Source organism: Salmo trutta, chromosome 6, assembly GCF_901001165.1.
Source record: "Salmo trutta chromosome 6, fSalTru1.1, whole genome shotgun sequence".
In the NCBI taxonomy this organism is placed as follows: Eukaryota; Metazoa; Chordata; class Actinopteri; order Salmoniformes; family Salmonidae; genus Salmo; species Salmo trutta.
The window spans coordinates 29219876-29245204 of record NC_042962.1 but is presented as its reverse complement, the minus strand read 5'-3'; the positions used below and the strand labels follow the sequence as shown (position 1 = coordinate 29245204).

Here is a 25329-nt window from a genome sequence, read left to right as displayed (position 1 = left end):
ACACACACACACACACACACACACACACACACACACACACACATGCAGTTGGCCTGTTATAGAGGAGATCAGGATGGCAGCTTTCAGCCACAATAGACTAGATCCATAGTTCAAGTGAAGTGACCAACGGACAAATCTTTTTAGTAGTTTAACTAAGCTTTGTTAAAGATGCTCCTATTCTACACTACTTGTTCATTTGACAGCAAACCTAGCTAATCGCCCTGTGAACTACTCAGTCACTACTGTACTTAATCTCGTTCCCAGGCACTTCCGCCCAAAAGCTTCTGCCCAAACATGGCCGTCCTTAGCTAATATAAAAAGACCGGGAGAAACTCCCGGCGCATAGGCATTGGCTTAATCGGCTTAATCTACCAACAAATCATCTCCCACAACACCTTCCCCCTAACCCTCCCTAACGCCTCGCAATTGTGTGATTCGCTAAAATTAATTATGACAAATACAAATCAATAATCAGTATGTCACTCCCATAAAGGGGTTCTCAAGTGGCGCAGCGGTCTAAGGCACTGCATCTCAGTACGAGAGGCATCACTGCAGTACCTGGTTCAAATCCAGGCTGCATCACATCTGGCCATGATTGGGAGTCCCATAGGGTGGCGAACAATTGGACCAGCGTCATCGGGTTTGGCTGGGGTAGGCCATCATTGTAAATATGAATTTGTTCTTAACTGACTTACCTAGTTAAATAAAGGTAATAAAAAAATAAAGGCCAACTTTGAATAGTTTATATCACAGGCTTAAATGCGCTGTACTGTACGTACTTGCAAAAAAAGGTATAACCATTTTTTTATATATGTTCGTTCTCTGACTTTTTGTGTCGTTTTTTTCTAATAATTTTTCCCCACATTCCCTCTGCACTGATATTCTTTTCTTTTCATCATTTTGTAGTTTTTGTAGACTTTTAACCAGTTTTTCCCACTTCCCCGCTGCGGTGTCATCAATAAATTTTCTACATAATTTTGTAGTTTTCTCTGTATATTGTGTAGCTTTTTCTAACCAGGTTTTCAACCTCCTGTCCCCCTCTGCAGTGTCGTCATGCATCACCACGTACAAGAAGATGCCTCCGCCGGTACCGCCGCGCACCACCCCGCCCAAGCCCTTTATCTCCATCACGGCCCAGAGCAGCACCGATTCGGCCCAGGACGCCTACATGGACGGGGGGTCAGGCCCCCGGACCCACATCAGCACCTCCCAGCCTGGCCTGTCCAACTCCAGAGAGAGCATCGACAGTATGAAGGTATATCATATAATAAAGTATATTGTATATTCTGAAAATATTATAAAACTTAACGGTATGTCAATAATCTGTTTTGAAATTTGTGATTTTATCAGTGTCATTTTGTGTTTATGAAATTTGTGTTTTTGTCAAATCAATAAAAAGATAGTAACACATTTTTTTTTAAACATATTTAATTGTTTATTTTATTATTATTATAAAGGCCCTGACGGCAGCTATCGAGGCAGCTAATGCCCAGGTCCACGGCCCAGCCAGCCAGCATGTCACCAACAGCAACATCACCGCCACCAACATTGCCTCCACCGACAGCAAGAGAGACACCCTCCGGAAGTGCCTCTCCATAGGGATACAGGTCAGAGAACAGACACAGATATGCCTCTGACCGTATTGACCCAACAATGACTACATGCTGACCACACACTGACCTGTGGTCTGTTCTTAATTGTCGGTTAAACCAGAACTAAAATCTTGCGGAATTTGGTCAGATTCTACCATTTATGTTTACATAGTCTGTCCAGGAGAGATTATTAATTTACTTACCTGTATAAATAAAGTTAATATAAAAATACCAACAACAAAAAAATCTGTGTACGGTTGCAGGTGGATGGACCAGAGGAGGTTGGGGGGACAGAGGAGCACTCCAAATTCCAGTCAATAGGCATCCAGGTGGAAGAGGAGAGATGGTGAGAAGTGAGAGACAAAGAGAGAGCGGGAGCGTGTGAATGATTTTTCTGCCATTCAAGTTCGTGTTTATCTTGTATCCTGTTGCGGACTGCTGGTGTCTCTGCTAGCTGACTGTCCACTCATTGTGCAATCCGTTGGCACCTCTCTCTGACACTCCCCCTCAGGCCTGAGAGCTGTATGTATATAAATGTGTACTTTCGGGTTGGGCCTAGTGACTGTAGGCTGTCGGGTCCACCATCCCACCCCACCCCTCACTCCACAACAGCTGCCCCCAGCTCGGAGGAGTTTGGGCATCAGAGCCCCTTGACTAGGGGGCCCATGCATGCAGTGACAGCTGGGGAAGTGGAGGATGTGTTGGAGGGAGGGGATAGGAAGGGAGTGGGGGCAGTTAGTTGACAGCCATCTGTTGCAGCAGCATTTGTGATGTGGCCGGGGGGGGTTCTGTCAGTGTCCTGTTCTTTTCAGTACATGGTCATGTACAACCCCAACTCCCCCTTTCCCTGCCCTACACTTAACAGCTCCTATAGGTCCCTTATCTCCCCCTAAACCATTATACTAAAGCCCCTATAGCATGCCAATTGACCACCTCATTGGACAACTGCCCTGGCCCCTGACTGACTTATACAAGGAGCGTTTGCATAGGCAGGAAGTCAGGGAATGTTCCTGGTTCCTGGAGTTGTGTTAAAATATGTCACACAGCAGGCAGCTATGTGTCAGTGTGTCTGCCTGCGTAACTCCCATCCACTTAGCACAGTAACCCCTCTGTTAGTCAGAGCTGAGGGGAGATGACCAATTTTTAGAGACTGTACTAGACGCAGTAATCTGATTTAATACTGTACACAGAACATGGTTAGGAATCAAAGAGCCCAGCCTCAACCTACCAAGGTCATGTACAGGACTGCAGACCTATGGCTGGGCCTATTTGCCCTGGTCAACAGTAGTGCACTGCATAAAGAATAGGGTGCCAATTGGGACAAAGTAATTTTGAGTTTTTCCTCAAAGAGCTTTCCTCAGCTGACTAGCCAAGCATTGAAAAGGAGGCACATCTCCAAACAGCCAAGGCAAACATTAACTCCTGTAGACACTTCCACTAGTCCAGTGGCTCTGGGGTTTAATGTCACCCATGTGCCTTCCCTTGGTTCATGTTTGATTTTGTGTGTGTGTGTGTGTGTGTGTGTGTGTGTGTGTGTGTGTGTGTGTGTGTGTGTGTGTGTGTGTGTGTGTGTGTGTGTGTGTGTGTGTGTGTGTGTGTGTGTGTGTGTGTGCGCCGCAGCACGGCCGTTCTGAGAGGTCATGGTCTGGGCAGAGTGCCCCTATATGCTAGATTCCCAGACGGTGAGAGTGCATCTCTTCTGTGGCCCTACCCCACTCACAGAAAAGGTGTGTGTGTGTGCGTACGTGCCTGTGTGTGTGGGGGGTCATAACCTCACCTCAGTGTTTGAACTGGGCTTAAGCCTGCCAAACTGAGAGGGAGTGGAGGAGAGCAGTAAAAGAGAGGAACACTACAAACAACCTGGCTGCCTTTTCAAGACATCTGTCAGCTGTCTGCTCAGACAAAATGACTCAAGTAAATGTCACCCAGTAAAATACTACTTGAGTAAAAGTCTACATTTCTTTTTAAGTATGTGTAAGTATTAGAAGTAGATGTAATTGTTAAAATATACTTAATTATCAAAGGTAAAACTATACATATTTTCACATTCCTTTCTAGCAAACTAGATGACACAATGTTCTTATTTTTATGGGGGGGTAGCCCCCCCTCCCACTCCAACATTCAGACATATTTTACGAATGAAGCATGTGTTTTTAGTTAGTTTGCCAGGCAGTAGGGATGACCAGGGATGTTCTCTTGATAAGTGTGTGAATTGGACAATTTTCCTGTCCTGCTAAGTATTCAAAATGTATCGAGTACTTTTTAGTGTCAGGGAAAATGTATGGAGTAGAAAGTACAGTGCATTCAGAAAGTATTCAGACCCCTTCCCTTTTTCCTCATAACAGCCTTAATTCTAAAATGTATTAAATATTTTGTTTTCCTCATCAATCTACACACAGTACCCCATAATGACAAAGCAAAAACTGTTTTTTATAAATGTTAGCAAATTTATTATGAATAAAAAACAGATACCTTATTTACATAAGTATTCAGACCCTTTGCTATGAGACTCGAAATTGAGCTCAGGTGCATCCTGTTTCCATTGATCATCCTTGAGATGTTTCTACAACTTGATTGGAGTCGACCTGTGGTAAATTAAATTGATTGTACATGATTTGGAAAGGCACACATCTGTCTATATAAGGTCCCACAGTTGACAGTGCATGTCAGATCAACAACCAAGCCTTGAGGTCGAAGGAATTGTCCATAGAGCTCAGAGACAGTATTGTGTCGAGGCACAGATCTGGGGAAGGATACAATAAATTCTGCAGCATTGAAGGTCCCCAAGAACACAGTGGCCTCCATCATTCTTAAATGGAAAGATTTTGGAACCAAAAAAACTTTTCCTACAGCTGGCCGCCCGGCCAGACTGAACAATAGAGGGAGAAGGGCCTTGGTCAGGGAGGTGACCAAGAACCCGATGGTCACTCTGACAGAGCTCCATAGTATGACAGCCCACTTGGAGTTTCCCAAAAGGCACCTAAAAGACTCTCAGACCATGAGAAACAACATTCTCTGGTCTGATGAAACCAAGGTTGAACTCTTTGGCCTGAATGCCAAACGTCACATCTGGAGGAAACCTGGCACCATCCCTACGGTGAAGCATGGTGGTAGCAGCATCATGCTGTGGGGATATTTTTCAGTGGCAGGGACTGGGAGACTACTCAGGATCAAAGGAAAGATGAACGGAGCAACATACAGAGAGATCCTTGATGAAAACCTGCTCCAGAGCGCTCAGAACTTAGACTGGGGCGAAGATTCACCTTCTAACAGGACAACAACACTAAACACACAGCCAAGACAACACAGGAGTGGCTTTGGGACAAGTCTTTGAATGTCTTTGTGGCCCAGCCAGAGCCTGGACTTGAACCCGATCTCTGGAGAGACCTGAAAATTGCTGTGCAGCGATGCTCTGCAGAGATGAATGTGAGAAACTCCCCAAATACAGGTGTGCCAAGCTTGTAGTGTCATACCCAAGAAGACTCGAGGCTGTAAATGCTGCCAAAGGTGCTTCAACAAAGTACTGATTAAAGGGTCTGAATACTTAAGTAAATGTGATATAGGTTTTTTTTATTTTTAATACATTTGCAAAAATTCTAAAAACCTGTTTTTGCTTTGTCATTATGGGGTATTGTATGTAGGTAGATTGAGGATTTTTTTTCAGCAATTTTAGTATAAGGCCAGTGGTTTAAAGTACTTAAGTAAATATACTTTAAAGTACTACTTAAGTTGTTTTTTGGGGTGTCTATTCTTTACTTTACCATGTATATTTTTGACTACTTTCACTTTTACTTCACTACATTCCTTTTCCCTGACACCCAAAAGTATGTGGTGAAGTAAATGGTGAAATGTACACACTTATCAAGAGAACACCCCTTGTCATCTCTACTGCCTCTGATCTGGCGGACTCACTAAACACACATGCTTTGTTTTTAAATGCTGTTGGAGTGTGCCCCTGGCTATCCGTAAATTGAAAATGAAAAGAAAATGGTGCCGTCTGGTTTGCTTAATATAAGCAATTTGAAATGATTTATACTTTTACTTTTTATACTTAAGTACATTTAAAACCAAATACTTTTAGACTTTTACTCAAGTAGTATTTCACTGGGTGACTTTTACTTGAGTCAATTTCTATTAAAGTATCTTTAGTTTTACTCAAGTATGACAATTGGGTACTTTTTCCACCTCTGAATAAAAGTGTAACGTAATAAAATGTGTAAAAAGTCAAGGGGTCTGAATACTTTTCCGAATGCACCGTACATTATTTTCTTTAAGAATGTAGTGGAATAAAAATAAAAGTTATAAATAGTCAAGTACAGATACCCCTAAAAACGACTTAAGTAGTACTTTCAAATATTATTACTTAAGTACGTAACACCGCCGAATACAACACTAGCAATTTAAATCTAACTTCAAATCTTCATTCAAACAACAACTACTCTACAAAGATGTTCCGACTTATGTCATGACCCCACACATTCCATATGGTCAACTCATGGCAGCAAATGGGGTAGGTGAAGGTTGGATTTTTTCTCCACAGCTGGCTTTGCAGTCACTGGTAAAATGGAATGTGGGTGTGTTTATGGTCTATAGTGGTCCTAGTTTTCAAATCATATCGTCCTCAACCCACTTTGACCACCTTGAAAAGTCAGAGACAGTCAGACCTTCTACTGCTTTATGGTCCTGTCAAAGAGGACAAAGGGACAGAGAAATGGACTGCGACTCTAATGGAACCCTATTCCCTACGTAGTGCACTACTTTTGACCAGGACCCATAGATCTCTGTTCAAAAGGCTCTGGTCAAAAGTAGTGCACTATGAAAGGTGCCATTTGGGATACACACATGACATGCAGGATTCATTAATATGCCTGGGACTCCTAGTAATTCCCTCCTACTGATGCGTTTCAGTTCTTAGTGCTGAGCATTTTACGTTTTGACCCAAAACTGGGATTGGGCTTATCCAGAATTAGCCCGGAACAAACTAGGAGCTAAGAGAAGAAAACAATACAATACAATATACAAGTTCCACTGTAGCCACAATCCAGACTGACAGATATCCAGTCTTGGAGCAGCTTTTCCCCCAGTTGGCGAGCGGAGCAGAACAGAGTAGCGCAGAGCAGAACCGAGCACAACAGAGCAGAGCAGAGCAGAGTAGAGTAGAGCAGAACAGAGTAGAGCAGAAGAGAGTAGAACACAACAGAGCAGAGCAGGCCTCCCTTAACCACTGAAGTAATTTACAAGGCCCTGTGAAGGACTCCACCTGATGGCACTGTAAAAATAACCTGTGTTGCTTTTGTCTTCTCTCCCTACTGCCACCCTCTCTTTCTCTCTCTCTCTCCCTTCCTCCCTCTTTCTTTACTCCACCCCACCTCGCGCTCGCTTCCTTCTCTCCCTCTTCCCTTCTCTCTCTCTTTTTTCTCTCAGTCCCTGTCACTCCCTCCATCTCTTTCCCTACTCCACCCCCTCTCTCTCTCTCTATCTCTCTCTCTCTCAGTCAATCTGGCTTGTGTTTGGCCTTGCCCCTCTCTGCCCTGACAGAGACAGGAAGTTGCTAGGAGGGAGCTGCTACAAAGCAGCCTGAGATCATTATGACTGAACACCTGATCAGGGCACAGTTACTCTTTAACTGCTGCGAGCACACACACACACACACACACACACACACACACACACACACACACACACACACGCTGGTAGCCCTCCACTGTGAGTGTGTTTGTTCTCTCCCGCTCCTCTCCCTCTCTTGCTCTCTGTTCATGAAAGAAGGGAGATTAATGGAGCAGAGGAGGTATAGATAAATGGGTGAAGTGGAGGAGGAGGGACTGGCCGGAGATGGGGTGAGGCTGATGGATGGAGCAACTTCAGGGTCTGTTTGTCACCCTGTGGGCAGGTCATGTCAGAGAGAGAGAGCGAGAGAATGATTTTCTGTCATTCATGTTAGTAGGGCTGTAGCGGTCACAACATTTTGTCAACCGGTGATTGTCAAGTAAATAATTGCCGGTCTCACGGTAATTGACAGGAAATGAACATAAACATATTTAGCATCTCCTGGCTCCACACATAGCCTGCAAGCCACTGACGCAGACCTTTGGAACATCTACATTAAAAACAAATCTAATACATCCATGAAATATAACCTACACATTCACAATAAATCCATTATTTATTTTAGACAGGTTTAAAGAGACATAATATGAAGAAATTGTTGTCTATTTCAGAAGAACAGGAAAGTATACTCTAAGTTGTCCTTATGTTAGTTCCTGATCTGGCTATGCCATATGGCTGTGGGCTACACTAGTTCATTTAGCAGACAAGATTTGCTTAGGATTCCGTGGCATCATTTTATATTCTTTTATAGTATGAAGAATACAATTGAAGAAAGCTGAATATAGAAAGGATATTTTCTCCAAGTGATTTGAGGTGCGCACATGCGGTTAACAAAGAAATAGGTACTCCTATATGCTTCATTTAGAGTTAATAATGTAACTTTAGCTGTTCTACAAACGTTGGGCTATATGTTTTGATTTGAAATACTTTGTATGATGTAACTCTAATGATAATTTGAAAAAAGTTGCTTTGTTTAGTTTTTTTGCGCAGACTGTACATACTTCATCAGTCTCTCATTCACAATTTGACAAGCACTTGAAGATGGAGTAAGATGGCACCAACAGATATGGCAGAATTTTAGTTTTTTTGTGTGTTATTTCTTACATTACTAGCCCAGATTTTTTTGGTGTGTTATTACATACAGCCGGAAATAACTTTGGGATATCACAGCGGCGGTAACTCACCAGAATTATGACCAGGAATACAACTTTCCAGAATTGGATACCTTGTTCGTACCCCCCAGGGCAATTGAACTTATTCCAGAGCCTGCTCCAAAACACCGCTGGTGGAGAAGAGGTATTCGGAGTGGACTTCTATTCCGACTCAGGAGGCGTGTACACCATCCACCACTTCCGAGTATATTACTCGCTACTGTTCAGTCTCTGGATAATAAAGTAAATGAGCTCAGGGCGAGGATCTCCTTCCTGCAATCATGGAATGTAACATACTCTGTTTCACGGAAACATGGCTCTCTCGGGATATACTGTCTGAGTCCGTGCAGCCAGTTAGGTTCTCAGTTCATCGCGTTGACAGGAATAAAGATCACTCCGGGAAGGAGAAGGGCGATGGTGTATGTTTCATGATTAACTACTCATGGTGTGATTGTGATAACATACAGGAACACAAGTCTTGTTTGTTCACCCAACCTAGAATACCTCACAATCAAATGCCGACCGTATTACCTCCCAAGAGAATTCTCTTCGGTTATAGTCACAGCCGTGTATATTCCCCCTCAAGCCGATATCACGATGACCCTCAAAGAACTATAATGGACTTTATGCAAACTGGAAACCACATATCCTGAGGCTGCATTTATTGTAGCTGTGGATTTTACAGCAAATTTGAGGAAAACGCAACCGTAGTTCTACCAGTACATCGACTGTAGTACTCGCGCTGGTAAAACATTGGACCACTGCTACTCAACTTTTTGAAATGCCTACAAGGACCTTCCCCGCCCTCCCTTCGGCAAATCTGATCACAACTCCATTTTGCTCCACCCTTCCTATACAGTGGCTTGCGAAAGTATTCACCCCCCTTGGCATTTTTCCTATTTGTTTCCTTACAACCTGGAATTAAAATTGATTTTTGGGGGTTGTGTATCATTTGATTTAAACAACATGCCTACCCCTTTGAAGATTCAAAACATGTTTTATTGTGAAACAAACAGAAATAAGACAAAAAAACTGAACTTGAGCATGCATAACTATGCACCTCCCCAAAGACAATACTTTGTAGAGCCACCTTTTGCAGTAATTACAGCTGCAAGTATCTGGGCTATGTCTCTATAAGCTTGGCACATCTAGCCACTGGTAGTTTTGCCCATTCTTCAAGGCAAAACTGCTCCAGCTCCTTCAAGTTCTGGGTTCTGCTGGTGTACAGCAATCTTTAAGTCATACCACAGATTCTCAATTGGATTGAGGTCTGGGCTTTGACTAGGCCATTCCAAGACATTTAAATGTTTCCCCTTAAACCACTCGAATGTGTTGCTTTAGCAGTATGCTTAGGGTCATTGTCCTGCTGGAAGGTGAACCTCAGTCTCAAATCTGTGGAAGACTAAAGCAGGTTTCCCTCAAGAATTTCCCTGTATTTAGCGCCATCCATCATTCCTTCAATTCTGACCAGTTTCCCAGTCCCTGCCGATGAAAAACATCCAAACAGCATGATGCTGCCACCACCATGCTTCACTGTGGGGATCATATTCGCGTGAATGCGCCGCGTGTGCGTGTTCGTGCGTGCGTCCGTGTGCGTATTTTGAAAAGTTATTTACTACAGTATATTACAACATTCTATACTAAGTATTACACATGATCGAGGGATACTACAGTATAGTATTCTACAGTATACTACAGTTTACTACAGAATTCTATAGTAAGTATTGTAGTATTCTATAGTAAACTGTAGTAAAAAATGCTGTGTGTGAGAGAGAGAGAGAGCGTGTGAATGATTTTCTGTCATTTATCTGTTTATCTTGTATCCTGTTGTAGTCTGCTGGTGTCTCTGGTTGCTGGCTGTCCACTAATTGTACATTTAGTTGGCACTTCTCTCTTTAACACTGTGTGTGTGTGTGTGTGTGTGTGTGTGTGTGTGTGTGTGTGTGTGTGTGTGTGTGTGTGTGTGTGTGTGTGTGTGTGTGTGTGTGTGTGCGCACGCGTATGTGTGCGTGCCCATCTGTGTATTTTGAAAAGATGTTATCTGTGTGCAAGTGTGTGACTTTGTGGCCGTGTGTTGGCACTTTGCTCTGAGAGACTTGGCAAGAGGAGTCTTACAGGGGCACAAAGCCTCTCGAGCTAAATCAAAAGCTGCACCCCAAGCTGTACAGCAGGGCCCTGAGGGTGGGTGTATGTTATCTCTAAGACTTAGCCCTACAGCAGGGCACGGTGACTGATGAGGCCACGCTCCATCGCCTCTGAATCAGCCAGGTGACCAAACGCCCCCATGACACCCCTCTCAAACACCCCACACCTGTCCGATCTGATCTGGGATCTGTGTTGATATACTAAGCCTGCATGTCTTCTATTAACCCCACATCCACTAACTCTGATCTCTAATCTGTGGTTCTCTTTCCAGTTACCGCAGGATGACCAGGTCCAACAGTGTGACCACGGCGGTCCAAGCCGACCTAGACGACCCTGACTACTGTCCCGTCGACGCCCCAGAGATGGTGATACGCCACTCGGCCACCATGCCCCGCCAGTACTCCCGGGACGCCGCCACCTCCACCGTCTCCATCCAGGGCTCGGGCAACCACTACCACGCCCTGACCGTGGAGGAGTACGGCGAGGTGGGTTTGGACCCATCCATCCTGCCCCCGCCAGACCCCTGGATGGACCAGGTGGAGGACCCACTGGAGGTGGTGGGGGGACGGGGGTTGATGTGTTCCAGGGACGGGAGGTGGTTCCTTAAGCTTCTTCAGGCCGAGATGGAGCGCATGGAGGGCTGGTGCCGGCAGATGGAGCAGGACGAGATGGAGAACGAGCTGCCGGAGGAGAGTGAGTGGGACAACACATGTGCATGTACATAAACAACATCAACCCATGAACATTGAGCTGAATATGTGCGAACTGGTACAAAAGCGGTGCATAGGGGGAGTGAGTCAGTAGAGTCACTTCTCTCTTTGTATTTTTGGGTGATGTTGATGTGAAGGTCATGTAAGTTGTTTTCCTTCTCTTTGTATCTCTGTTTTTCCCTCCTTCCCTCTGTCAAATAGACTGAGGGAAATTGTCTGAGTCCCAAAATGGCACCCTGTTCTCCAGATAGGGCTTGATAGGGCTCTGGTCAAAAGGAGTGCACTACATAGGAAATATTGTGCCATTTGAGACACCGCCATGGCATTCATAGCAGCGAGCCACAATGCCTGCTTGTTGCCTGCTATCTCCTCTGCAGACATAGTCATCAATAGGGAGCTAGCTGCTGGATGGGCCCGGCCACACATCTGTCCTGTAGATAAACAGTATAATGACCTCTCACAGCAATGCTCAATGGGGGTGTTCATGCTCAAACTCACTTAATAAGCTCCTCAAGCCTGCTGCCAGCTCCATAGCTCCACACTAACAGTGCTACACTGACACTGTCTGCATCCAAAATGGCATCCTATTTCCAATATAGGCCCCACTGGGCTCTGGTCAGAAGTAATGCTCTAAATAGGGATTAGGGTGTCATTTGGGACACACAGCCCAATGGGGTAGACTTTATTCGGCTTGAATACTACTCCTTAGATTTGTCCCTAGTGACATAACTGATTTCTTCCTTTACTGCTAATGCATTATTTCCGATGGAGAGAACACATGGTTACAGTACGTGAGGGCGACTGTCTGCTGGGAAGCCCTTGACTAGTGATTCTGCGGTGTATTTGCCCCCTAATTCGAGGTTGTGTATTGAGACAGGAGGCTGGTTAATCTACATCCCCCAACTCAATGTCACTTTAGGAGGTATGTTTATTTGGTGTGCAGAATAAACATTCCCCTTCTCATCAAAACTCACAGTTTAGGTTCCCAGTTCCCTCTCTCCACATATTTAAAGCCTTGCACTCATCAAAGGCAAAGTCTGTGTGTGTGTGTGTGTGTGTGTTTCCGCAGTACTGGGGAAGATCCGCAGTGCAATAGGGAGTGCCCAGCTGCTTATGTCTCAGAAGTTCCAGCAGTTTCGGGAGCTGTGTAAGGAGAATCAGGTATGTAACACACACACACTCACACACACACACACACACACACACACACACACACACACACACACACACACACACACACACACACACACACTGCAGAGTTAGTCTACTGTGTCAGCAGGCCCATCAGAGCCAACTGTCACATAATGTGATGATCTATACAAGCTTATAATTGACACTGTGTCAGACCAAACACTGCTATGCATGCAAATTTCTAGCTGAATAGTAGGCTAGTCTATCACCACTCACCACTCAAAGCATAATAACTTTGAAGTGTGGAGGGACAAGGTGAAATAGTCCCAGACTAGTATGCCGATGACATACTGATAGGAAAATGGGAATGGTTCCAAGTCCCAACACAGTCCTGTGCAAAGCCATAGGTTTAGAGAGTTCAGACAACTTTTAGAATGGATGCCATGTCAGAGCCTTTGAGCGTTCCATTTATTCATTCATAAGTATTTGGAAATCTTGTTTTTATTCTATACATTCAGTTACATAGCATTGTTTAAAAATCGGAAAATTCTGTGAAGTGCTTTTGGTAAATGGGTTGTTCTTGAATCGCAATGGCATTTGGGCATAGCATTTTGGAAGACAATTCTTGATTTGTATTTATTTATATGGATCTGGGTGCTTCTTCCCATTCTAAGTCAACTAATATGGTAGCTTAATTACTTTAAATAATTTGTATCATTATGATAACATTGTGCCATAAGTAGGAAAGGTAACACCAATGAAGGTTACACCAATGATATATTGTAAGTAAATGTAAAAATGTTGATTTTCTGAAATGGATGCCACAAATGCTCATATCTAAGGTCATCAATCATTTAGAGGTATTTTTTTGCGGGGGTGTGTGGTACGCCAGTGGTGTTCAGGTGTGTCGGCCGTGCCCACTAATTGGCCACACCTGATCTTAATGAGTTTCCTTTGAAATGCGGTCTATTTGAATAGACTAAAATAAATAGCTTTGCATGCGTAAAAAAAAAACATGGAATGCTAGCTCGATTAAGGCAGCCCCCCGCACCTCTCTGATTCAGAGGGGTTGGGTTAAATGCGGAAGACACATTTCAGTCGAACAACTGACTAGGTATCCCCCTTTCGCTTTCCCATCCTGGTGCTGCAGTAGACTAATTCAATGGATAGAGAACCAAAGATCATAAGTATAAATCTCACTGATGCCATGTCACAAAAAAAATGTGTGTGTTCACATGATTAATTAACTAAGGAAATGAATTTCCATGTGTCCTATCTGTGCTTGGAGTTCAAAAAAGTTAACCCAAAATAAGGTATCTGTGTTATTAAAAGTCTTATTGAAACATTCAGTGAAGGTTTTAAGGAGGTTATTCTAAAACCTCCAAATAACCTACGTATCATTTCAGTTCTAAGAGCGTTAATAAAACCTCCCAGGAAAACCTTCAAGGAAGCAGAGTTAAACGTTCTCAGAACCTCCCTGCAATCTAAAAAGATATGTTCACAGAACAGACAAAATGTTTAAAAAACATTTTCACTTTCACCAGTCAGGAAACTTACAGTATGGCTTTGTTCCCACAACCATTGTAAAACAAAAAACTTCCAAGGAACCAAATGTGCTAGCTGGGTAGCTGTAATTGGCAGAGATTTTTGGACCTCTTCTTTTTCTATTGGTCTATTTACCGCCAAAACGCCATCCCACCAAAACAGGCACTAAAATGGCGTTATCATCATTTTCACAATTTCATAGTATTATTCCAACCTCATAGTGTGGAAATATAAACGCAACACGGGAAAATCACATTTGTGACTGCACTGGGCCTTTAAAATAATTTACTATAGTAATATGATTAATCATTTTCCTCACAATGTTAGTTCCCTCCATTTATATTCTACATCCCCAAAACATGTCACTATACTCTACACATCACTCTTGGGACAAGCCAATATGCTTACCCTAAGTACTTTAAACAATGCATAAACAAAGTTTTGCAGTATAAATTACTTATTTGCATTATGTTTGATCATTGATAAACAGTTCAATATATAGCAAAACATGTTGTGTAACTGTAATTAATTTGAGTGTTTTTCATGGTTACAAAGGCGAGGGACGCATATGCCACCACAATTCAAGAACGGCACGAATATGAGGAGCCAACATGGCTGCCATAGAATTGTGTAGTGCCATGTAAATGCAAGAACCTCAGTGTCCAAACTCTAAACTCTATACTGAAACTCTCTGTGTGTATCAGAACCCCAATTCCCACCCGAGGCCCAGTTCCCAGGACCTAGCAGGCTTCTGGGACATGCTGCAGCTCTCCATCGAGAACATCAGCCTGAAATTTGATGAGCTCCACCAACTCAAAGCCAACAACTGGAAACCCCTGGACCCCCCAGAGATAAAGGTATCACTCAATGTAGTGGACCCTATAGACCAGATCCACCTTAAAGGGATAATTTACCCAAATTACTAAATGGCATATTGGTTATACTGTAAGCAATCTATAAGCAACATGTGACAGTAATCCATGCGTTGGTTTTGTTTATCTGGCCACTGTCTCCAAATGCTAACTGTTTTGCATTTCTGTCCACCAGTACAGTGCATTTGTAAAGTATTCAGACCCCTTGACTTTTTCCACATTTTGTTACGTTACAGCCTTATTCTAAAATGGATTAAATAATTTTTTCCTCATCAATCTACACAGAATACCCCATAATGACAAAGAAAAAAATGTTTTTTAGACATTTTTGCAAATAAAAAAAAATAATTTAACTGAAATATGACATTTACAAGTATTCAGACCCTATACTCAGAATTTTGTTGAAGCACCTTTGGCAGCGATTACAGCCTCAAGTCTTCTTGGGTATGATGCTACAAGCTTAGCACACCTGTATTTGATGAGTTTCTCTGATTCCTCTCAAGTTCTGTCCGGTTGGATGGGTCGCTGCACAGCTATTTTCAGGTCTCTCCAGAGATATTCGATCGGGTTCAAGTCTGGGCTCTGGCTGGACCACTCAAGGACATTCAGAGACTTGTCCCGAAGCCACTCCTGCGTTGTCTTGGCAGTGTGCTTATGGTCGTTGACCTGTTGGAAGGTGAACCTTCTTGAGCGCTCTGGAGCAGGTTTTCATCTGTACTTTACTCCGTTCATCTTTCCCTCAATTCTGACTAGTCTCCCAGTCCCTGCCGCTGAAAAACATCAAATCAAATCGAAAAACATCCCCACAGCATGATACAGCCACAACCATGCTTCCCTGTAGGGATGGTGCTAGGTTTCCTCCAGATGTGACGCTTGGCATTCAGGCCAAAGAGTTCAATCTTGGTTTCATCAGACCAGAGAATCTTGTTTCTCATGGTCTGAGAGTCTTTTAGGTGCCTTTAGGCAAACTCCAAGCAGGCTCTCATTTGCTTTTTAATGAGGAGTGGCTTCCGTCTGGCCACTCTACAATAAAGGCCTGATTGGTGGAGCGCTGCCGAGATGGTTGTCCTTCTGGAAGGTTCTCCCATCTCCACTGAGGAACTCTGGAGTTCTGTCAGAGTGACCATCGGATTCTTGGTCACCTCCCGAATCAAGGCTCTTCTCCCCCGGTTGCTCACTTCTTCCATCTAAGAATGATGGAGGCCACAGTGTTCTTGGGGACCTTCAATGGTGCAGAATTTTCTTGGTACCGTCCCCAGATCTGTGCATCGACACTCCTGTCTCGGAGGTCTACATACAATTCCTTCGACCTCATGGCTTGGTTTTTGCTCTGACATGCACTGTCAACTGTGGGACCTTATATACAGTACCAGTCAAAAGTTTGGACACACTTACTTATTCAAGGTTTTTTCTTTATTTGTACTATTTTCTACATTTTAGAATAATAGTGAAGACATCAAAACTATGAAATAACACATATGGAATCATGTAGTAACCAATAAGGTGTTAAACAAATCAAAATATATTTTCGATTTTCGATTCTTCAAAGTAGCCACCCCTTGCCTTGATGACAGCTTTGCACACTATTGGCATTCTCTCAACCAGCTTCACCTGGAATGCTTTTCCAACAGTCTTGAAGGAGTTCCCACATATGCTGAGCACTTGTTGGCTGCTTTTCCTTCACTCTGCTGTCCAACTCATCCCAAACCATCTCAATTGGGTTGAGGTCAGGTTGATTGTGGAGGCCAGGTCATCTGATGCAGCACTCCATCACTCTCCTTCTTGGTCAAATAGCCCATACACAGCCTGGAGGTGTGTTGGGTCATTGTCCTGTTGAAAAACAAATGATAGTCCCACTACGCGCTAACCAGATGGGATAGCGTATCGCTGCAGAATGCTTTGGTAGCCATGCTGGTTAAGTGTGCCATGAATTCTAAATAAATCACAGACAGTGTCACCAGCAAAGCACCCCCACACCATAACATCTCCTCCTCCATGCTTCACGGTGGGAACCACACATGTGGAGGTCATCCGTTCACCTACTTTGCATCTCACCAAGACATGGTGGTTGGAACCAAAAATCTCAAATTTGGACTAATCAGACCAAAGGACAGATTTCCACCGGTCTAATGTCCATTGCTCGTGTTTATTGGCCTAAACAAGTCTGTTCTTCTTATTGGTGTCCTTTAGTGGTGGTTTCTTTGCAGCAATTCGACCATGAAGGCCTGATTCACGCAGTCTCCTCTGAACAGTGTATGTTGAGATGTGTCTGTTACTTAAACTCTGTGAAGCATTTATTTGTGCTGAAATTTCTAAGGCTGGTAACTCTAATGAACGTATCCTCTGCAGCGGAGGTAACTCTGGGTCTTCCTTTCCTGTCGCGGTCCTCATAAGAGCCAGTTTCATCATAGTGCTTGGTGGTTTTTGTGACTGCACTTGATAAAACTTTTAAAGTTCTTGAAATTTTCCAAATTGACTGATCTTCATGTTCTAAAGTAATGATGGACTGTCGTTTCTCTTTGCTAATTTGAGCTGTTCTTGCAAAAGTATGGACTTGGTATTTTACCAAATAGGGCTATCTTCTGTATACCACCCCTACCTTGTCACAACACAACTGATTGTCTCAAATACTTTAAGAGAAAATAACTTACATAAATTATCTTTTAATAAGGCACACCTGTTAATTGAAATCTATTCCAGGTGACTACATCATGAAGCTGGTTGAGAGAATTCCAAGAGTGTGCAAAGCTGTCATCAAGGCAAAGGGTGGCTACTATGAAGAATCTTAAATATAAAATATATTTTGATTTGTTGAACACTTTTTTGGTTATTTCATAGTTTTGATGTCTTCACTATTATTCTATAATGTAGATAATAGTTAAAATAAAGAAAAACCCTTGAATTAATAGGTGTGTCCAAACTTTTGACTGGTACTGTAGACCAGGGGTTCTTAAACATTTTCAGCATGAAAATGAGAAATTCTGTGTTTTCCTGGCACTCAAGCTTAGGAAAATATGCAACTATATGTAATTATCGGTACATTTCATTGCAATACAGACAAAAACAAATAACAATGAAATACCCATAAATCTTTTCATGTTTATTTTTCCCCGTTAAAAACACTCTTACATACCTGTCTAGGTTGGAACTATTGCAGTTAAAAAACAATAAATTATTTAATTCTGAACTGGAATAAACAGATTGATCACATCACACAGATGTATAACAGAACACACACACACACACACAGGCTTTTTGATCGTGCAAACCTAAGTAACAGCACGATCAAAACATTAAGGCCTACTGTACATCTTATGTCTAGGTTGGAACTGTTGCAGTTAAAAAAACAATACATAATTTAATTCTGAACTGGAATAAACAGATTGATCACATCACACAGATGTATAACAGAACACACACTCAACAATCATTTCTACTGTAAAATGTACAGTAAGCCTGAATTTTTCATCTTCATCTGTACTGTTTCTTAGGGTTGCGCTATCAGTAGCTAGTTAGCTTGCTTTGGCTAACGTTAGCTATTAGCTGTGTAACGTTACAAGGCCAGGGGATTGTTTGAAAGATAAACTCACATCTACTACTATGAGAGATAGTACTCCCTTATTTCCGCTTGTCACTTGTTATAAAATGGCAACAATGCCTTGTTAGTTGACTTACTTTTACACTTTCGAAGCATTGTTTCCTGAAGCATTCTGCCCTGTTCTGAAAGAACTCCCTGGGTTTACCGTCATGTTGTACCTGGATGTTTGGTCAGGACCTGTCATTCTATTAATTTGTTGTTTTGAGAGACTCATTACTAAGCACTTCCCCACACAAAACACATTGTGGGCGCTCCTCGTTATTTCTCAAAGTTCGTATGAAAGAGACACAAAGTCATCACTGTATATGTGTTTCATGACGATTGAGCTCAGTCAGAACTTGTGGCTAGCAAGAGTCAATTTCATGACAGCGTTGAGTGATGGCGAGTGGGAATAACAAGTCAGTGGCTTGAACCACAGCGCTGCAACGTGTGGGTCGCGGAATGATCTTCAAGAAAACTGCAGAAAAAAGATCCGGTAAACCGCGAGGCACATGGGCATCTCCCTCTACCTCTACCTCTCCCACTTGCGCAGCTGCCAAGCTGAGCAGAGACCGCTGCTAAGCAGAGAGCGCACTGAACCGAGAGGGCAGTTGCACTTGGCCAAATCAATTCCAGTAATTAATGAAATAATTATACATTTACGTCGCGACCCATCATTAACAGGTCTGCGACCCACTTTGGGTCGCGACCCATACTTTAAGAAACACTGCTGTAGACAAGTGTGTGCCTTTCCAAATCATGTCGAATCAGAATTTACCAAACATGGGTCTGAATACTTATGTAAATAAGTTATTTCTGTTTTTATTTGTAATAAATTAGAAAACATTTCTAAAAACCTGTTTATCATTATGGGATATTGTGTGTAGATCTATGAGGATTTTTTTCATTTAATCCATTTTAGAATAAGGCTGTAATGTAACAGAATTTGGAAAAGGGGAAGGGGTCTATATACTTTTGGTGCACTATATGTAATTTTGTAAATTGGGTGAACTATCCCTTTAAAGCTTGGAAGTAATGCAATAGCCCTGCATGCTTCTACTTTCACTGTTATTCAAATATGTTACAAGCTTTTTAATGTCCACAGTTACTGTAGATTTTGGTTCAATGTAGCATGAGGGTGTTGTAATGCATGTCATTTTACTGTTGTGATGTTGTGCGATAGCCTGCCTGACGTGACTGCCTATCTGTTGTATTTTTGTTTGTTTTGTCATTGTTTTGTTGTTGACAGTGAGCTGGGTTTTGAGAAGTCAGTCTACCTGCCATGCACCTTGGGGCCTAGCTGACCTCGCTGGCCGTTCTTACCCTACGCACATGGCCGCCTACCTACAGCCGTGCACTCTCACAAAATGGCCGCCACAGCCATCAACCATAACCTCACTCACGTGAACCCTGTTGCATGCTCTCACACCATGCAAACTCCAACAAAATGCTGATGTCATGCGCTCTCTAACCCCTCACAAAATGGCTGACATTGTGCCCCTACTGCCAGAGGCACAGAGGATGGCCTGTAACTGTAGTTGTTTGTCCTCCCCCGTCCATCCAGGAGAGAAGGTTTGCCCCTCCAGTGCCAAAGAAGCCCCACAAGGGCCACCCTCCCCTGGCCAGGGACCGTTCTCTGGAGAGCTCCGAGAGACAGCGGCTGGAGGCTCGCAAACGCCTGCTGGCCGCCAAGCGGGCCCTCTCGGTCCGACAGAGCTCGGTCACCGAGAGAGCAGCAGACAGTATCGAGATCTACATCCCAGAGGCCCAGACCAGATTATGAGACACACACAGACATAGATACACACACACACACACAGCCAGAGACACACACACAAACCAACACACCTACAAAGGCGCACACACAAACACACACACACACACCGAGTGACACTGTCAAGACACTCATCTGCACTGAATGGCGAGGGTAGGGTGCTTGTAATATAATCACATTTATCGACTTCCACAAAAACGGTCACAGCAGCCGGTGGAGTGAGAATATTGTATATTTATTAACTTTTCCTCTTCTCTCCATTTGAACCTCTCCTTGAACTTTCAGATTTTCATGTAGCTCCCCCCACTCCTTACTCCCAAAGATGTTTCTTCTTGTGATGGCAACTCTTCTTACCGATGTTCCACCAACCAAAAGGCCTGTTGTCACCCAAACAGGTATACCAGTACCACAGTAATGATGCATAATGTATAATATTTCTGATTCATTGGAACAGAAGGGAGGTTAGGGAGGGAGGGGTAGTGTACTAGTGGGTATAGACCGAGCGCTGTCAAGGCACACTAGCTAATCCTGTTGGGTGTCAGACAGCCTGAGACAGTTGCTTGTGTCCCACATGACACCCTATTCCTTAAATAGTCCACTACTTTTGTGCGTTACCTGGTCAAAAGTAGTGCACCACATAGAAAACAGGGTGCCATTTGGAATTCAGGCCAGCCTCTCTCCTCTGGTGACCCTGGGGGAGGCTGTTATTGTGACTCACAACACAATGACAGCAGACAATAGTGAAACCCAGTCTCTACTCCCCTGTTGGATGCTACTGTCACAGCATTTCTAACACACACATGCACATGCACCCACACACACACACACCTGTTCTCGAGAGAGGTAATTGACCTAAACCTGTTTGAGTAGTTAGGAGAGAACACCTGAGACATATCTAAGACCTTCTGGAGACACAGTACAAGGCATCAAGACATCTATGTAGCAGCGACCATTGCAACTGTCAGTTTTAAATTGATTTAGGAGTCAATTCGATGTGACTTGACTTAGTCATGCATTGATGTCAATGGGAGACTGAGTACAAATGTCACTTAAGTATAACTTAGGATTCGCCTCTTATTATTGAAATCCAGGCAACAGCAGATCTATATCTCTTGGCATTGAAATCACACACAAAAAAACAAAAACATTTTTGTCAAAGAAACAATGATTGGTTTTGATGCAATGATTTTAATCCAACACCTATGAACACCTAGATGTTCTATTGGAGCCACCTACTTTTATCACTCATTGTTTTGTTATTGTATTTAAAACCGCAAAGCCGAGAAACTTTGTGCAGTAGCTGAATCAACACAGTCGAAAGGTGTTCAATGTAGACAATAATATCAATGTGCAAAAATGACTTTCAATTGTAAAATCCAAACCTTTTATAAAATGGGATTTGGGTAAAAGGAGTAGCGTAGTGATTGATAGTATTTACCAATAATCAATACAGGTCTTTGTAGAGTAACCCCCAAATAAAACTCAAAACAAGAAAGCCAGTATGTGTCGGACAATTACACTATTCTTCCTGTTTCTCCAAATGCAGTCTGTCCAGTTGGAGGAACAGTGGCTTGATTCTGCTGCACTCTATGTCTGACCTTTATGGGTTATAGGTCACAGGGTCACGTCAATCTGTCTACCCCCAGATGTGGTAGGATTCTAGGGGCCGACAGCCTGGCAGTCAGGTATGGAGGTAGGTGGGCTCATGACAAGCTCTCAGAGAGAGGTCAGTGCTGCGAAATCAGTGTCTGCCAGAAAAAAGTGGTGATTTAGTGTGTGTGTGTGTGTGTGTGTGTGTGTGTGTGTGTGTGTGTGTGTGTGTGTGTGTGTGTGTGTGTGTGTGTGTGTGTGTGTTAGTGCGTGCGTGCGTGCGTGCGTGTGCAGGTGTATGCGTGTATGGGAGGATATGTGTGTTAAAGTGTTTCTGAAGTGCTTCCTATTCTTCAAGGTCCAAACGGGCCTTTCTTTTCACTATGTACAGTATGTGTCCCAAGCGGCACCCCGTTGCCTATATAATTCACTACTGTTGACCAGGGCTCATAGGGCTCTGGTCAAAAGTAATGCACTATCTAGGGAATAGGGTACCATTTGGGACGCAAGCCTGTGACTAACGTAGCAGAAGCAACATACTGTTAGTACTCTCCTAAACAGGCCCTGCCTAACATTTTCAACGGAGCGATATATGCCTGTACAAAGACATTAACTGAAGAACATATTGCTACATTGTACGCATGCTGCCACGAGCTAATTGATATGTTGTCATTTCCTTCTTGTAGTTTTTTTTACTTATTTTATTCTGTTTATCATATTGTGCTGAGAATATCATTTGTCCCTAAGGAGAATTTTTTTTTGCCTAATACTGATGTTCCTTTACTTTAAGGCACCCTTTATGAAGGATACCTTAATGCAGTGTTTCCGTCGTTGTACATGACAAGGTATTTTGTTATTCTATCAAAAAAGGGACAGTGGGAGTTATTTTCTTCTTACATCTATGTACTGTCTCAGCATCCAAGCTGACCTGCAACCATTTGAAAGTAATAGGAAAATAATATAGTGTTTTAAGTTGAATGGTGTTTTATATCCACTATTTATCTATTCATGCTCAGAAAAAGATTATTACTGTTTATTATTAATATTATTATTATGCACTGATAAGGCCCTTATGCTGTGTTTATTGATTATTATGATTCTCTTTTTTGCTCTATGAAATGAAAGACACCTTTTATTCTGTTTCAGTAATCAGCCTTAATTTATAATGTGATAGTCGAGCACAAATCAGCCTCAGGGGAAGAAAAATACATTGTGTGTGTGTGTATGTATGTGTGTGTGTGGGGGGGGGAGTGTGTGTGTGTGTATGTATGTGTGTGTGTGTGGGGGGGGAGTGTGTGTGTGTGTGGAACCCATGAAAAGGCTTTGTCTCATACGGTAAATATACCCAGTCAACAGGTGTGCGTCCCAAATGGCACCCTATTCCCTACACAGTGCACTACTTTGTATGGAATAGGGTGCCATTGGGGACGCCTGCCTGAACATTACAGGTCTGCGGTTTAACGGTTTAGATCAACTTCTCGTGATTGATTCCTTCGTCAAAAGACAGTTGCTACGTCTTCTCTGCAACTCCAATCAGTTTGCATTTTCTTCATATGAAGTCAGCTACTCGTATGGGTGAGAGAATCTTGAACACATGGTCTTGGTTATAAACGTTTAAGGTGTGTGGGTGTTATTAAGCTATATTGAAACTGGTTTGACATAGTTAGCGTTTTGTGAAATTGGGTAACTGTTACTAACAAGGACAAAATTCCTGCGATCCACATCTAGGAGAAACATGTTCATGACTGAAGTTTAGAGAAAAGTCCAATTTGATTGTGACGGAGCGCATGTGATGAAATGACTCTGCTGTATGATATTTTTTATTTTTAGTAACAATGTATTTTAGAGAGAATATTCAAAAGGTAACAAGAGTTATGTACCTTTTTGCCCATTAGGTTTTAAGGTAATTTAATATAAATCGTGATGCTCTTTATATTTTTATTTCACCTTTTTATTATAATCAATTCAAATGTCAGTCAAATGATGACGTTATTTACGGTTATTATAGTAACATATCAAAACCCTGACATTGCAGGGTGATTACAGGAGGTGGTAAAGAATGTTGGATTGTGGGAAATGCCAAACTCAAGACTTTAACCAATCCTGGAGGATGCTTGTGATGTAGTCCATGTATAGGCATAAAACCATTGAAATTAACATTTGTAAATAAATGAATGTTTCCCTATGTAAATGTAAAAACAATCCAAAAACATATTAGGCAGATATACATTTTGTAATTAATGTTATTACACTGTTGATGTTATGGCATGTGTACGGAACTAGATCAGCATTAAAAACCTTGCCATCATCATACGCTAACCTAGTTGTGTTTATTGAAATGCACGCCCCACATGTTTTCACTTATAACATAATAAGACAGATTTAAATAGTTAGACTGTCATTCTCCTCATGCAGAGGTGGGCCCTAAAACTACGTATTTGTACGGCCTTGGTTTTGCCCCGTCACTCCTACACCACATGGAGGCTTAGTCCCGAATGGCACCCTATTCCCTTCATAGTGCACTACTTTTGCCGAGGGCCGATTTAGGGAATAGGGTGTCATTTGGGACGCAAGGAGTGTATGGTGATTTTGTTACTCACACATCAATCACATTCAACAAGCTGACCGATGTTTCCAGAGCCCCGAGAGGAGCCAGGGATTTCACCCTCCTCAGCCCTGCGTTTCTCTATCAGGGTGTTTACTAGCACACCATAGCAAAAACTTTCGCAAAGGAAACCTGAAAATCTGTATTCTGATTGGACAAGTTCAGCAAGTACCTGTCCTTTTCAGAAAGTTTTCTCCCTACTGAACATGGCCCAGGTCTCCCCCTCCACAGCAACACTATCTAGCCTCTGTGATGACCCTGATTAGTGACGTGCTCCATGGTTGGAGTTATCGGACCACCGCCGTCGGTATGTCACTGCTGAGCTGGGATGCAGTGGTAAAGGTGAAATAAAGGTCAAATACACATGCCTTAGATCAGCAATGATATACAATCAGTTAAATACTCCGTTTTCCTATTGTAGTAAAGAAACGGTGGGTTAATACTAGACCAGGCCAGTAGAGCAACAAAGCTGTGCATGCGAGAGGGATTGTCAGAGTAGCGAACCAATCTTAGCAAGGTCAATTGAGTCCGTGCCTATAGGATTGTACTGGTGACACAAGAACTGAACTTGTCCAATAAGAAACCTTTATTCATTTTCCGTTGCTAATTGTTTTGCTATGGTATGCACTAATGAATAAGACCCTGACTGCTTTTAAGTGTATGGTGGCACATCCACACATAAAACCCTAACTGGCAGAAAACCATTGACGTCTACTGTTTGCCCGCGCTAATTCATCCAGGACTATGCTAACGGGCTGGAGCTCTGGTGAACCTAGCACACAAACATAGGAATGACTCAGGATAGAATGACTCATGAGAGACAGCCTGTAGAAAAGTGGGGACACAGAGCTATTTCTGTCATCTACCTTTTTTTATTTCCCCATGTAGTGATATTGTATGTTTCATGGAGATCTTATCACTGTACATCGCTGCGTTACTGCCGTAACGTGATTGTAGCGCAATCGCCGAAGGGATTATTGATCCTTAGATGTAGGTAACAAGTGGGGAGAGTAACAGTCAAACGGCAAGC

General features: G+C 42.8%; 1 protein-coding gene across 4 annotated transcripts in view; it reads left to right on the top strand.

Moving 5' to 3' along the window:
- LOC115195826 (disks large-associated protein 1) overlaps positions 1-21841 on the top strand; it is a 315115-nt gene extending 293274 nt beyond the window's left edge. For 2 of the 4 annotated variants that reach the window (XM_029756116.1, XM_029756118.1), the window contains exons 7-13: positions 1047-1255; positions 1458-1607; positions 1856-1938; positions 10767-11188; positions 12275-12366; positions 14586-14738; positions 19895-20113. In XM_029756116.1, coding sequence (XP_029611976.1) covers positions 1047-1255; positions 1458-1607; positions 1856-1938; positions 10767-11188; positions 12275-12366; positions 14586-14738; positions 19895-20113 — 1328 coding nt within the window. The other 2 variants (XM_029756117.1, XM_029756119.1) reach the window with 2 other exon arrangements.
- Positions 21842-25329: the final 3488 nt, after the last annotated feature.